The sequence below is a fragment of the Bubalus kerabau genome, chromosome 10, assembly GCF_029407905.1.
Source record: "Bubalus kerabau isolate K-KA32 ecotype Philippines breed swamp buffalo chromosome 10, PCC_UOA_SB_1v2, whole genome shotgun sequence".
NCBI classification, from domain to species: domain Eukaryota; kingdom Metazoa; phylum Chordata; class Mammalia; order Artiodactyla; family Bovidae; genus Bubalus; species Bubalus kerabau.
Genome location: NC_073633.1, coordinates 57,595,757 through 57,609,350, shown reverse-complemented (window position 1 = coordinate 57,609,350; position 13,594 = coordinate 57,595,757). Strand labels below are relative to the sequence as shown.

The 13,594-nt window shown below is 45.0% G+C and overlaps 1 protein-coding gene across 3 annotated transcripts in view; it reads left to right on the top strand.

The window, feature by feature from the left end:
- Positions 1–13,594, top strand: part of MYZAP (myocardial zonula adherens protein) — a 124,100-nt gene that overhangs the window by 47,862 nt on the left and 62,644 nt on the right. For all 3 annotated transcript variants that reach the window (XM_055537832.1, XM_055537830.1, XM_055537831.1), the window contains exons 6-8: positions 2,384–2,536; positions 8,528–8,653; positions 9,903–10,031. In XM_055537832.1, the coding sequence (XP_055393807.1) occupies positions 2,384–2,536; positions 8,528–8,653; positions 9,903–10,031 (408 nt within the window). The remainder of the gene's footprint in view (positions 1–2,383; positions 2,537–8,527; positions 8,654–9,902; positions 10,032–13,594) is intronic.

Genomic DNA, 13,594 nt, shown 5'->3' with positions numbered 1-13,594 from the left:
AACCTAAAAGTTGAGAGTTCTGTTTTATTCAGAGACCTCCCTGAGGACTATAGCCCAGGATTCAGTCTCTCAGAGAGTTCTGAGGAACTGTTCCAAAGAAGTAAGGGAGGACCAGGATATACAGGAGTTTTGGCTGGAAAAAAAAAAAAAATGTAGTCAAACATCAGAAGATTGCTGTTAATCACAAAAGAGAGACATCTTAAGTTAATGTTTTTAATGCTTTTCTATGTATGATAAGATATAAGAGTCTGGGCTCATGGACATTATTTCTTTGGTATGCATCTTAACTCTCTAGGCCTAGTATCCTGCTTTTTCCCATCCTGAATTCCCCTCACGGCACACTTTCAGGTGGGCTGCCCTGGCTGATGGCTTGATGGCCAGCAGCATTCATTGTTTACTGGAATGGCAGGCAGGCAGGCAGCATTTTTGTCCCCATCACTGACATTCCAGGCATTCACTTCCAAGGTCAGCTGTTAGAACAGGGTCCACCCTAACCCAGGGACCCTGACTGATTCCTCATCATGGTCTAGTCTCTCATTCCAGGGCAGTCAGAGGAGCCTTATAATGAAAAGATTAAAAATTATTGTTTGAGAAAAATAAGAAGAAGTGGGTGGAGGCAGGGGAAGGGGAGGAGTGGAGGAAAGAAAGATACTGTCTCATGGCCAGGAAACTCAGATGGGTCTGAAGATATTAACTTCTAATTTCTTCCATTGTCTAGTCTACCCCATTTTCATTATTAATGACAATAAGACCAGGTCTTCAGTTCGATTTTATAGAATGTCAAAGCTGGAAAGAACGATTGAGATGATCTCCAACCCCCTTGTTTGATGGATAAACAAACTGAGACCAACAGAAATGACTTGAACAATGTGTGTAGCTCCAGTCCTGGTCTCTTGGCATCTGATACAGGTTCTGAGCACAGGACTGGTCTCTGTAAAGCCAGTGGGACTTGGAGAGAGATTGCTTGGCCAGGTGGCTTTTCAAGCTCCTTGCATCTCCAATGTTCTGTGATTCCAGCCTCCAAATGGCTTCTGTATTTTCTTTCATACCTATATACCACCATTAAAAATCCTTTTTTACTGACTTGAATAGGTTTAGGAATGAGGCTTATTATCCAAGGTGGAGGATCAGGAGTGGAGGAGCTTCAGAGACTGGCCAGCTACAAAGAGGACACAGGTGTTAGGAAGTGAGTCCAACACCAACATCTTATATTAGAAGAATTTCCAGCTCTTCTATATGAGTTGTAGGTAACTTCAGGAGGCGGTAGGAGGGGGTAGAAGTTGCCTTGTGTCTAGTGCTAGGAATTCTGGGTTTGTGGAAGCCATTCCTCTGTAATGAGAGTTAAGCATGAAATAGCAACAGTATTAATTTAAGCATTCCTACTTCAGTAGGCGGTCTGGATTAATGAGCATCAGGCGTCTGACACTTGTCAGGCACTTGTCGCAGACTCTGTTCACCAGTCCTCCCTTCATCACTACCCTTCTCTGCCTGAGGGAAGTGCATGCAGCATCATAGTAGCCTCAGCCATGTTGTTGCTATTCTGGCAGCTCGTCTACAGGTACTGAAGTAAACAGCCTGTTCAAGAAAAAAGGGGGAATACCTCCTTTTTATAAAATACCTATTTTGTTTTCTGACTTAGGAATTTGGAAAATGTAGAAGATTTTAACAGAGAAGAAAGGTAATACCATCCATACTCCTGTCCCTAGTGAAAGTGGTTATTTGAATTTGGTAACTCTCCTAGTCTTCCCCTCTCTCCCCCGTGGCTCAGCAGTAGAGAATCTGCCTGCCAATGCAGGATACATGGATTTGATCCCTGGATTAAGAAGATCCCCTGGAGAAGGAAATGGTTGTCCACTCCAGTATTCTTTCCTGAAGAATCCTATGGACAGAAGAGCCTGGTGGGCTGCAGTCCATGGGGTTCCAAGAGTTGGACACAATTTAGTGACTAAACAACAGCAAGAACTACAACCTCCTAGTTTTTTTTTTTTTCCCCTGGGCATTTGAACAGATGCTTATGCTTTTTTTTCAAAGTGGGGTTCTTCTGTACTTATTGTTTTCAAACCCAATTTCTTTACATGTGAAATTATGTGTCATTAACATTTTTCCTTGGAAAAGGGTTTGATCCATTTCCATCCATCCTAGGTAATGGTGCGTGGTGTTGGCAGCAGTGATGGGGAATTATGGGGAAGCTGGCTGGCTTCAGTACAGGGCAGCAGACCTCCTGACCACCAGGGGGCCCTCAGGCGCTCTACTACCAGGGGCCCAGGCTTGTAGCTCCTGTTGCTGATGTCTCCCTCAACAGTTAATGACAAACGGATGTCCTGGTGTGTTCTGGCCCGTTTTCTCACACCGCTAGATCTGGTTTTTATTTTCATCCCATCAGAAAACCCTTGTGGATGTTACTTTGGAGAACAGCAACATCAAGGATCAGATCAGAAATCTGCAGCAGACGTACACAGCCTCCATGGACAAGCTGCGGGAGAAGCAGAGGCAGTTAGATGCAGCGCAGGTTGAGAACAAGCTGCTGAAAATGAAGGTAAGTACAGGAGCATGGATCTCCTGCTCACCGTTTCCTCCTCTTGCCTCCTCCTCCTCTCTCTCCTTCCATCATCAGCTCTCCCATTCTGATTTCTCCATTCTCTTCTCTGTTGGGTTTTGGCACCCTTCTGTGGCCAACCCCGCGGGATCTGACCTGACGGCACTGAGGGTTTCTGTGTTCAGAGCTGTCAGTGCAGATTGGGGGCACCCCCATACACACCCCAGGCCTCCTGTCTCAATCCCAGTGGCCTCAGCTGCCGAGACCTCATCATGGCACTGCCCTTATGTACTGAGAGGGCCCTTGGGATGCCTGCAGGTTTGGGGCTTGAGAAGCTTCAGTGTTGGGGACTTCCCCAGTGGTCCAGTGGTCAAAAATCTGCCTGCCAAATGCATGGGACACAGGTTTGATCCCTGGTCTGGAAAGATCCCACATGCCACGAGGCAACTAAGCCTGTGCACCGCAACTACTGAGTCCTCGCTCTAGAGCCCGTGCTCCACAGCAAGAGAATCCACTGCAGTGAGAAGCCTGAGCACCAAAACAAAGAGTAGCCCCCGCTCACTGTAATTAGAGAAAACCTGCATGCAGCAATGAAGACCTAGCACAATCCCAAAATTAATTATTTAAAAAAGAAGCTTCACTGTTTAGCTTCTCTTTTAGATCCCAAGGTCTTTTTGTCTGGTTTGAAAATGAAGAGCTGAGGGGCCCCCTGGAAGAAAATGAATGGGTGACCAAGGACTCTAGGCAGTGTCCCTCCTGTCCCCAGGCCTGGCTTATTCTGCAGCTCAACCTCTAAGGCCTTGGAGGTCTCAGTGCTCCTTCCATATGTGAAGTGTGGAGCCCTCGCTCATCCATGAGTCTGCTCCTGGCTCTGGTGAGATTTCCTACCCAGTGCCAGGAGCAGAGCCACGAACAGCTCCCAGAAGTCACTCAACAAATTATTTCCTGAATGAATTTGTTTTCATTTGAACCTGTGCTTCTCAGATTGTGTTCAATACAGCCTAGACTGTTCTAGAGGAGAGTGCCTTGTGGGTTGCGTTCAGTTCAGTTCAGTCGCTCAGTTGTGTCTGACTCTTTGCGACCCCATGAACCGCAGCACGTCAGGCCTCCCTGTCCATCACCAACTCCCAGAGTTTACCCAAACTCATGTTCATTGAGTCGGTGATGCCATCTAACCATCTCATCCTCTGTCGTCCCCTTCTCCTCCTGCCCTCAGTCTTTCCCAGCATCAGGGTCTTTTCAAATGAGTCAGCTCTTCGCATCAGGTGGCCAAAGTATTGGAGTTTCAGCTTCAACATCAGTCCTTCCAATGAACACCCAGGACTGATTTCCTTTAGGATGGACTGGTTGGATCTCCTCGCAGTCCAAGGGACTCTCAAGAGTCTTCTCCAACACCACAGTTCAAAAGCATCAATTCTTCAGCGCTCAGCCCTCTTCACAGTCCAACTCTCACATCCATACTTGACTACTGGAAAAACCATAGCCTTGACTAGACGGACCGTTGTTGACAAAGTAATGTCTCTGCTTTTTAATATGCTGTCTAGGTTGGTCATAACTTTCCTTCCAAGGAGTAAGTGTCTTTTAATTTCATGGCTGCAATCACCATTTGCAGTGATTTTGGAGCCCCCCAGAATAAAGTCAGCCACTGTTTCCCCATCTATTTGCTATGAAGTGATGGGACTGGATGCCATGATCTTAGTTTTCTGAATGTTGAGCTTTAAGCCAACTTTTTCACTCTCCTCTTTCACTCTCATCAAGAGGCTCTTTAGTTCTTCTTTACTTTCTGCCATAAGGGTGGTGTCATCTGCATATCTGAGGTTATTGATATTTCTCCCAGCAATCTTGATTCCAGCTTGTGCTTCATCCAGCCCAGCGTTTCTCATGATGTACTCTGCATATAAGTTAAATAAGCAGGGTGACAATATACAGCCTTGATATGCAGTATATATACAGTATATAGTATATGCACACAATATACAGTACACAACAATATACAGGTTGTATACCCACATGTTTTATTGCACGAATCAGAATATGTTTGGGAATGAAAGGAAGTGCTGTTAAGAATTAGGGGAATAGCCTGGGCTACATGGTCCTCTCCATAAGGTCTACCCATGGGGCAGCTGATGGGGAGGACAGGCTGCTGTCCCACACTGCGTGGTCTCCATGATGGCTGCCCATGGGCCCTGCCATCACCACCCACTTGGCCAAACACAGCCACCTGCGGGAGGGGAAGGAGCCAGGGAACTACAGAGTTAGTCAGCTCCTCTCTTCTTTCCCTTCAAACAGGGCTGTTCTTCTATTTCTGCTTTCATGTATTGTATTTCTGCACAAGAGTTACTTCGAAAAAAAGGGGTTTGTTGCTGAAACATTCTGAAGTGACTGTTAGGAGTTTCTCCCTCAGGGGAGGATCTTTATGCGGTCATTCATCCCACAAATATGTATTGAGTGTCTGCTCTCTACATCCATGCTCCGCAGCGGTCTGTTCCAGTGCTGTGGTGTCAGGGAGACCAAGCCTCTAACCCAGCCTGCAATTGTGTTTTGGAGGCTAGTGCTTTACCCTAAAATAACAATTTAAGAAGTGACAGTTTTTCACGTAACCTGGATGCAGTGTCAGCAGGACATGAGGGACAGAGCTTGTTCTCAAAGTGGAGATGAGGCACAGGACACACTGGGTCTCTCAGTTCATGATAATCTCTGTTCAGGATTTCCCATGTTGTGGCTTCTTGGTAGCAAAACTTACCTAGTGATAAGAAAGCAGATGTAGAGGACATTGGGGGAAACTTTGGTCTAGTCTTTGGAATAAACATCATGTAACCTCTTAATTGCAGCCATGAAATTAAAAGACGCTTACTCCTTGGAAGGAAAGTTATGACCAACCTAGATAGCATATTCAAAAGCAGAGACATTACTTTGCCAACAAAGGTCCATCTACTCAAGGCTATGGTTTTTCCAGTAGTCATGTATAGATGTGAGAGTTGGACTGTGAAGAAAGCTGAGTGCTGAAGAATTGATGCTTTTGAACTGTGGTGTTGGAGAAGACTCTTGAGAGTTCCTTGGACTGCAAGGAGATCCAGCCAGTCCATTCTAAAGGAGATCAGCCCTGGGTGTTCTTTGGAAGGAATGATGCTAAAGCTGAAACTCCAGTACTTTGGCCACCTCATGTGAAGAGGTGACTCATTGGAAAAGACTCTGATGCTGGGAGGGATTGGGGGCAAGGGAGAAGGGGACGACAGAGGATGAGATGGCTGGATGGCATCACCGACTCGATGGACATGAGTTTGAGTGAACTCCAGGAGGTGGTGATGCACAGGGAGGCCTGGCGTGCTGCATTTCATGGGGTTGCAAAGAGTCGGACACGACTGAGCAACTGAACTGAACTGAACCTCTTAAGGTTGTAGTACACCTTGCTTATACAGAGGTTATCTACCCAGCTAACTCAGCTCTCTTGAATTAGTAATCAGCTGGAGGGAAGAGACACAAACACACTTTCAGAGGCATAAAATTAATGGCCTGAGCTTTACAGGCGAGGGCAGGGCCTAGGCAGAAAGGAAGCAGCAGCCACCCCCAACATATGCCTGTCTGCCCACTTTACTTTTTCTCATCTGCTAGGCTGGGTCTGTGCAAGCCCCCAGGAGCCCCCAGATTAGGTTCTGCAAACCACATGGGAACATTTCCAACTGCAGCAGTTGGGAAAGCACAAAAGTATGGAAAAGATGAGACCAGATTTCTTACATGAGCTGAAGTCTTCTCTAGGGACTGATTGCTGAGTGCAGCTGATAAGATGGTTTTAATTCCATGTGGCACCTTCTCTTCAAAGGCTTTCCTGCTCTTCTGACTTCATTTTTTTTTTTTTTTTTAGTGTATGCATGTGGGGGGAAAATGTCAAACAAATAGGAAAGGTAATGTGGAGGTAGGCATATACCATTTTACATTCCTACTACCATGTAGGAGAATTCCAGTTTCTCCCATCCTTGCCAATACTGGTTACTCTCTTACTGATTATAGCCATCCTCATGGGTGTGAAGTGGTAGTTAATTGTAGTTTTGCATCCTTGATAACCAGTGATGTTGAGCATTGTTTCATGCATTTGTTGGTCATTTGTATATTTTTTTCTGGAGTGTCTGTCAGATCCTTTGCCCATTTAAAAATTAGGTTATTTATATTTTATTGTTGAGTTGTAAAAATTCTTTATATATTCTGGATACAAATCATTAGATGTATAATTTGAAAGAATTTCCCCCCACTCTCTGTGTTGCCTTTTTAATTTCTTGATGCTATCCTTTGAAGCACAGCAGTTTTTAATATTGAATAATAATGAAGTCAAATTTATGTATCTCTTTTTTTGTCAATTGTGCTTTTGGAGTCATATCTGAGAAGCCATTGCTTAATCAAAGGTCACAAATTTTCTTTCTAAGAGTTTCATAGTTTTGGCTTTAACATTTTAAGTTTTTCATCCATTTTGAGTTCATTTTTATATATGGTGTTTTAGGGACCCAACTTCATTCTCTTGTATGTGACAAATCTGATTGTCCCAGCACTATTTGTTGAAAAGACTCTACTTTTCACAGTGAATGATCTTGGTAATTGTTTAAAATTGTTAATTGTTTAACAATTTAATTGCTTAATTAAACAAGATAATTGTTTAAAATTTAATTTTTATATCAGGTAAATTGTTGGTTTCAAAGTCACCTCTATGAAACAAGTGTAAGAAACAGAACATCTGTATCTGCCCTTTCCTCTCTTATTCCCTCTTTCTTCATATAGCAAACCTTTTTATTTTTAAATTTTATAGTTTATCCTGCTGCTGCTGCTGCTAAGTCACTTCAGTCGTGTCCAACTCTGTGTGACCCCATAGACAGCAGCCCACCAGGCTCCCCCGTCCCTGGGATTCTCCAGGCAAGAACACTGGAGTGGGTTGCCATTTCCTTCTCCAATGCGTGCTCTGACCCAATTCAGATAATGTAGTGGTCTTATTTTCATCCCACAACAGAGTGAATGTGTTTTCATTTGCATCTATGCTTTTCAGATTGTGTTCAGCACAGCCTTTAGGCTGTTCTAGAGGAGAATGCCTTGTGGGGAGAATACCCTCATCATTTGTTGCTCAAATTGCTTAGATTCTTGAGTACTCAAGACTTTCAAAAAGCATGTCTTTCTGAGGCCAGTTAGAATGTGGATATATTACCTAGTATAGTGAAGGACAGGGAAGCGTGGCGTGCTGCAGTCCATGGGTTGCAAGAGTCAGACACAACTTAGCGACTGAAAAACAACAATATTACCTAGAGAAAAAGGGTTGTTAAAACTGATAGAATAAAATATGATAAAATTTCAGGAGGAAAATAACATTGCACAGGAAAAGGCACTGAAGAAAGGGGTTAGTAAGACAATGCAGGGACTTCCCTGGTGGTTAAGAATCCACCTTGCAATGTAGGGGACATGGGTTTGATCCCTGGTCGGGGAACTAAGATCTCACGTGCTGTGTGGCAACGAAGCCTGACCGCCGCAATTACCGGGCCTGTGTCCCACAACTAGAGTCCATGTGCCGTAGCACAAGATCCCACACGAAGCAACAGAGATCCTGTGTGCCCTAAGACCCAACGCAGCCAAATAAACATAAAGAAAAAAATAAGACAGTGGAGCACATTTTAGAGAGAATTCAATTTTAAAACAGTTAGATTTGAGGTGCAGTGTTGATAGAGAAGTATGTTTCTACCTTGTGAAAAAGTCACTCATGGGACACCTTTTCCTGATAATATTAATATCAAGTAAATAAGTTTACAGGGCTACTTTTAATGTTCCATGCACCTGCTTGTCCGTTTTCCTTCTTCCTTCTATCTCTTTCCCCATCAGTTCCTGCTGCCTCTGTCCCCTGCAGAGCCCTGGCCCCTGGGCCCACTCCTCTCTGAGTTCATGCTTGACGCATACAGAGTGTAAGGTGCAGATTTGCCAGAACCTGCTGAAGCTGTAGCTTTGAAGTGAGTCTCTTTGCAGGTGGAATGCTCCCAACAAGCCAACGCGGAGGTGATGAGAGAGATGACCCGGAAGCTGTACAGCCAGTACGAAGAGAAGCTGCAGGAGGAGCAGCAGCGGCACAATGCGGAGAAGGAGGCTCTCCTGGTGTGTATGTCCCACCTGCTGATGGAACAACCGGGGAGTGTTGGGTGCATTATTGTTGAAAATGAAGTCACTCAGTCGTGTCCGACTCTTTGCGACCTCATAGACTGTAGCCTACCAGGTTCCTCTGTCCATGGGATCTTCCAGGCAATAGTACTGGAGTGGATTGCCATTTCCTTCTCCAGGGGATCTTCCCAACCCAGGGCTCGAACCCGGGTCTCCTGCATTGTAGACAGACGCTTTACCATCTGAGCCACCAAGGGTGAGCTTTAAATGGGAAGGTGTGTGCTTGGAGGTGAGTTAGTGGGCATTGTAGACAGACGCTTTACCGTCTGAGCCACCAGGGGTGAGCTTTAAATGGGAAGGTGTGTGCTCGGAGGTGAGTTAGTGAACTCTAACATGGGTTTAGTATGTGCCCACTCACTCTCCCTTCTCCCTCCCTTCCTTTACTCACCTTCCTCCCTGCTTAAAAGAGCCCTCAATCTCTGTCTCTCAGTACACCCCTTTCTCCAGCCAGTCTGACCATTTGCCACATCCAGGCTGACCCTGGCTTACCTGAAGCTGTGCATTTCCTCACCGCATCTTCTCCTCCTTCCCTGTCCTCATCCTGCCTATGCTTCCTGAGAGTCTTGAAGATGCCAGCATCTCCACGAATGAAGTCTTTCCTCCTCACACAGCTGCAAGTGTCCCCGGTCCTGGGGAAGCCCATTCTCTCTGTTCTCTGCTGTGGAATTCTCTTGTCCCTGTTATTAGAGCTGGGCTGTGCATCTCCCACCTTGGCTTCTCTAGCAGAGCATCGATTCCTTGAGGACAGGGACTCCAGTCTGCCTCATCTTGTGTCCTCACAGGCTTAGTACATGTGCTGAATAATTGACTGAGCTGGTGTTTGGGAGAAAGATCTGGGCATTCTGCATTCAATTCCACTTCCAGCCCTAATTCCCTTTATGTTGTTGGCAAATACAGTGATACTTTGAGCATCTTGTCAGGGGATAAATAACATTTGTAGGCTCTTTTTTTTTTTCCTCAAGGAGGGGGAAAAAAGGCAGAAAGATAACTAGGCCCTTGCAATGTGTCTTTTATTCATTGGTTAGAACCAGAATCATGGAATTTGGGTTCATGATTCTCTGAGACTCTTCTAGGCTCCCGGGTCATGCTTCTAAAGAGACAAGACGATTTAGTGAGGCCTGAGCTGTTTGAACCCTGACTGGTAGTGACTGAGTGCTGTCCTGAGAAGAGTGCATTTCTTTTGCAGGAAGAAACCAATAGTTTTCTGAAAGCCATTGAAGAAGCCAATAAAAAGATGCAAGCGGCAGAGATCAGCCTAGAGGAGAAGGACCAGAGGATCGGGGAGCTGGACAGGCTGATTGAGCGCATGGAGAAGGTAACACAGCTTGGAGCCCGCGGGCCCCTTGCCCAGCCTCCCTGTAGTGTAACAGCTCCCCTCAGGCCTGCCCAAAGGTGTGAGAAGCCCTCACCACAGATCCCTCTCATTCCTACAACTTGTGACTTGAAATAACAAAGACAGAACTATAAAATAAAGTATGTGGATGTAAAGCCATTATCCTCCAATTAAAAATAAATCTAGAAAAAAAAAGAAACAGCAAAAAGTAAAGTATATGGAAGTTCCACCAAGTCCTAAGTGTTCCTATGTTGAAAATTTTGATGCTTCTAACATCATTACATACAAAATTACTTACAGAAATTAATCTTTTAGCAGCCCTGCTTTGCTGGGGCCCTCAGCATGAACTTGGTTTCCTTGGCAGGTAGTCAAGCCCTGTTTCCATGTTACATCGACACCCCAAGCCAGTTGTTTCTGGGACCAGGGTCTGAAGGGTTGTTTATGCGTCAGAGTAGGGGACATTACTCTCCGTGGGTGGGGGTGGAGCAGGGAGAGGCCTGCAGAAGACAGGGGCTCAGCTGGGATAATGAGCTAGTCTAGAGAGAGGGAAGAAATGAGGTGGGAAATGGAGAAAAGAGGAGAGGTAGGAGAGAAGAAAGAAAAAAAGGAAGAAAGATGAAGGGAGGGTGACCTTTACCAGGTGACAGCTGACTTCCAAGGGAGAGTGGTGGTTGAGGACTAGAGCTGTGGGTTCTACGAAGTGGCTCTCTAGCTGTGTGAGTTTACAAAAGAGAGGCGACCAGCCAAGAGCACCCCTTGGCATCCTGTGACCCACACTGGACACTGAGAATCCCCAGGCCAAGGATGGAGGGAGGGGGAATGACAGGGGAAGCAGGGTCAACAGCTGGGCTTCTGGCTGGTTCCGAGAAGAGGGCTGACCTGTGATGTCTGTGGCCTGGTCCCCTCTACACTCCTCTGACCAGGAAGGTGGGAATAGTCTTGAATAGAGCTTCTCGGCTGGCCGGGGGCTCTTCTTTTAAGTAATATCTTTTGAGGGGAGGGAGTTGAACAAATAAAGAGTCAGTTACAATTTCACCTCTACCCTCTGGGAAAGCAGAATCCTACCTTGTCTTGAAGAGAAGGTCAGTGGCATGGTTAGGGCTGACGTCGATACTGGTTGTAGATGGCGGTTGTAATGATTGGGCACTGAAGGCATTTTCTAGAATGCAGGCGAGCTTTCCCCTACATCGCCGCTCTCCTGCAACAGCAGAAGGTGCTGGTTAAAGCACACTCCCCCCGAGTGACAGGCTGTCCTGCAGCAAACAGGAACCAGGTGAGCGGGTGGTCTGGGGAGGGGTGTGGGCAGGGAAACCATCTCACAGAGAGACTATCCATGTTTTAGAATCACGAACCTAGGATTTGAGTCTTGGCTCTCTTTCTAGTTGCAGGAAGTTACTTGACTCTTCCAAATTCAGCTTCCTCTTCTGTAAAATGTTGATAATAGTAATTCTTATTCTTAGGCCTTTTGTGAGGAGTCAACAAGAAAAATCCAGGCCAAATGTTAAGGGCAGTGCCTGGCATATATAGAGTAGGGGCTCAAAAAATGTGGGGCTCTGATTTTTAGGTTTTGACTTGCATAAATGTCTGCCCCTGGTGTCAACTTTTTTTTGTTTCAGCTGGACCTGTTCTATAGCTTAGTTTCTTTGTCTCCTTGGGCTTCTGGAAAGTTCCCAATATTTTCCCACTGATGTCCATGTGGAGCCTGCGTGGGGGTGTGTGGCTGGGGGGCTAGGGTGCTAGTAAGGCTGGCCCTCCCTCCCTGTGGTTGTGTAGCATAAAACATTCCCCATGACCTCTTGGCTTTTTCTTTAGCGATTGAGAATCTGTTGTCCTTTCTCGTAACTTTTCTCATTTAGGCTAGCAAAATGCTTGCCTTAGGTAGCTAGGATTAGATATGCCCATTTACTGGTTTTTGCCCTTCACGGCTAAATCTGTGAGAGCAGGAACCGTGCCAAACCTCTGTCACACACTGTGAACAACATGCCTACAGGGTTTGTATCCTGTTCTCACATATTTTTGGATTTTTCTCGAGGACAAACCATGTGCTTTTGAATGGCTTCTCTGCTGTACCCCTTAGTTTACTGTTTCTGAACATTGTGTCCAAAACAGCTTTCTTTTTTTCTTGATCAGTTAAGCCTTTTAAGGAGTGTGTTCTATCAGAGACCTTTCTGCAGACTAGATAGTACTCTGTGCCTTGATCTTGGTGGTGGTTCCACCAGGTAGTGTGAATACAGATATGTCAAGGGATTGTGCAGTGTCCTCAACTTAGGAAAATATCAAAATTTAAAGCATACCGTAAGCTAGGCCTTGCCCTACTTTATGACAGCTTTTTGGGGAGTTGGAAGGAAGGCTCACTTGTTAAGAATTCATCACTATTATTTCAGGGCTCATGTAAACTTCCAGTCAGTGGCAGAAACCATGCGGACAGTTAGTCTGTACATTCACTTGTAGAGATTTAAAAGAAGTAACACAACCCCACAAAAAAGTTGGTCTCCCTTTATTCTGAATATGTCGATGATAATATACCCTCCCTTCCAGAGTGTACTGCTTCCCCCTCGGACTATCCCTTGTCTGCTACTGCTGACAGCTTCAGAAGTTGTGGGAGTTTAAGTTTCAAGGATTTGCTTTTAATATTTGGTGGGAAAGAAGTTTGGGATCTGTATAACTAGTCAAAGCTTGTTGGGCAGAATTTCTGAGGGTAAAGATCAGTCACAGCCATACTTAGAGAAAGCCCTCAAGCAGAAGAGTCTCCTTTCAATTAGTGAGCAGGATTTGATAAATTTCATTTTAAGGAAATTTGTCATACCAACAGTTGTAATGTATTTCTGGTGCAGTTTTGGAGGTAATGGGTGCTATACCTTTATTAATATTTTTCACTTTGTTCAAAGAAATAAATGTCCAGATTCTTTTTACTTTTTTAAGGTAAACTAAATTTATATAAAAATGTGTGCAAATCTTCTTAAAAAATATTAATTTATTTGACTGCATTGCTTCTTTTTTTTTTTAATTTTATTTTATTTTTAAACTTTACATAACTGTATTAGATTTGCCAAATATCAAAATTAATCCGCCACAGGTATACATGTGTTCCCCATCCTGAACCCAGTTGTGGCACGTGGGATGTAGTCCCCTGACCAGAAATCAAACCCGGGCCCCTGGATTGGGAGTGTTGTGTTAGCCACACCAGACCACCAGGCAAATCCCTGTACAAATCTTACGTGCACAACTTATTGGTTTCCTATTGATACTGTAATCATTTACCACAGTTAGTGGCTTTAAAACATCATAGAGTTACCGTCTTTAGTTTAGGAGGTCAGAAGTCCTAAAATCAAGGTGTGGGCAGGGCTGTTGGGAGCTCCAGAGGAGAATCCATTTCCTCGCCTTTGCTCCCTTCGAGAGACTGACTATATTCCTTGGCACATGGCCCCATCCTCCAGCTGCTAAGTCAGCATTATAGCACCTCCCAGCCTGTGTCCATCTCTTGACTCTAACCCTTCTTCCTATAAGGGCCCAACCAGATAATTCAGGATAATCTCCCCATTTCA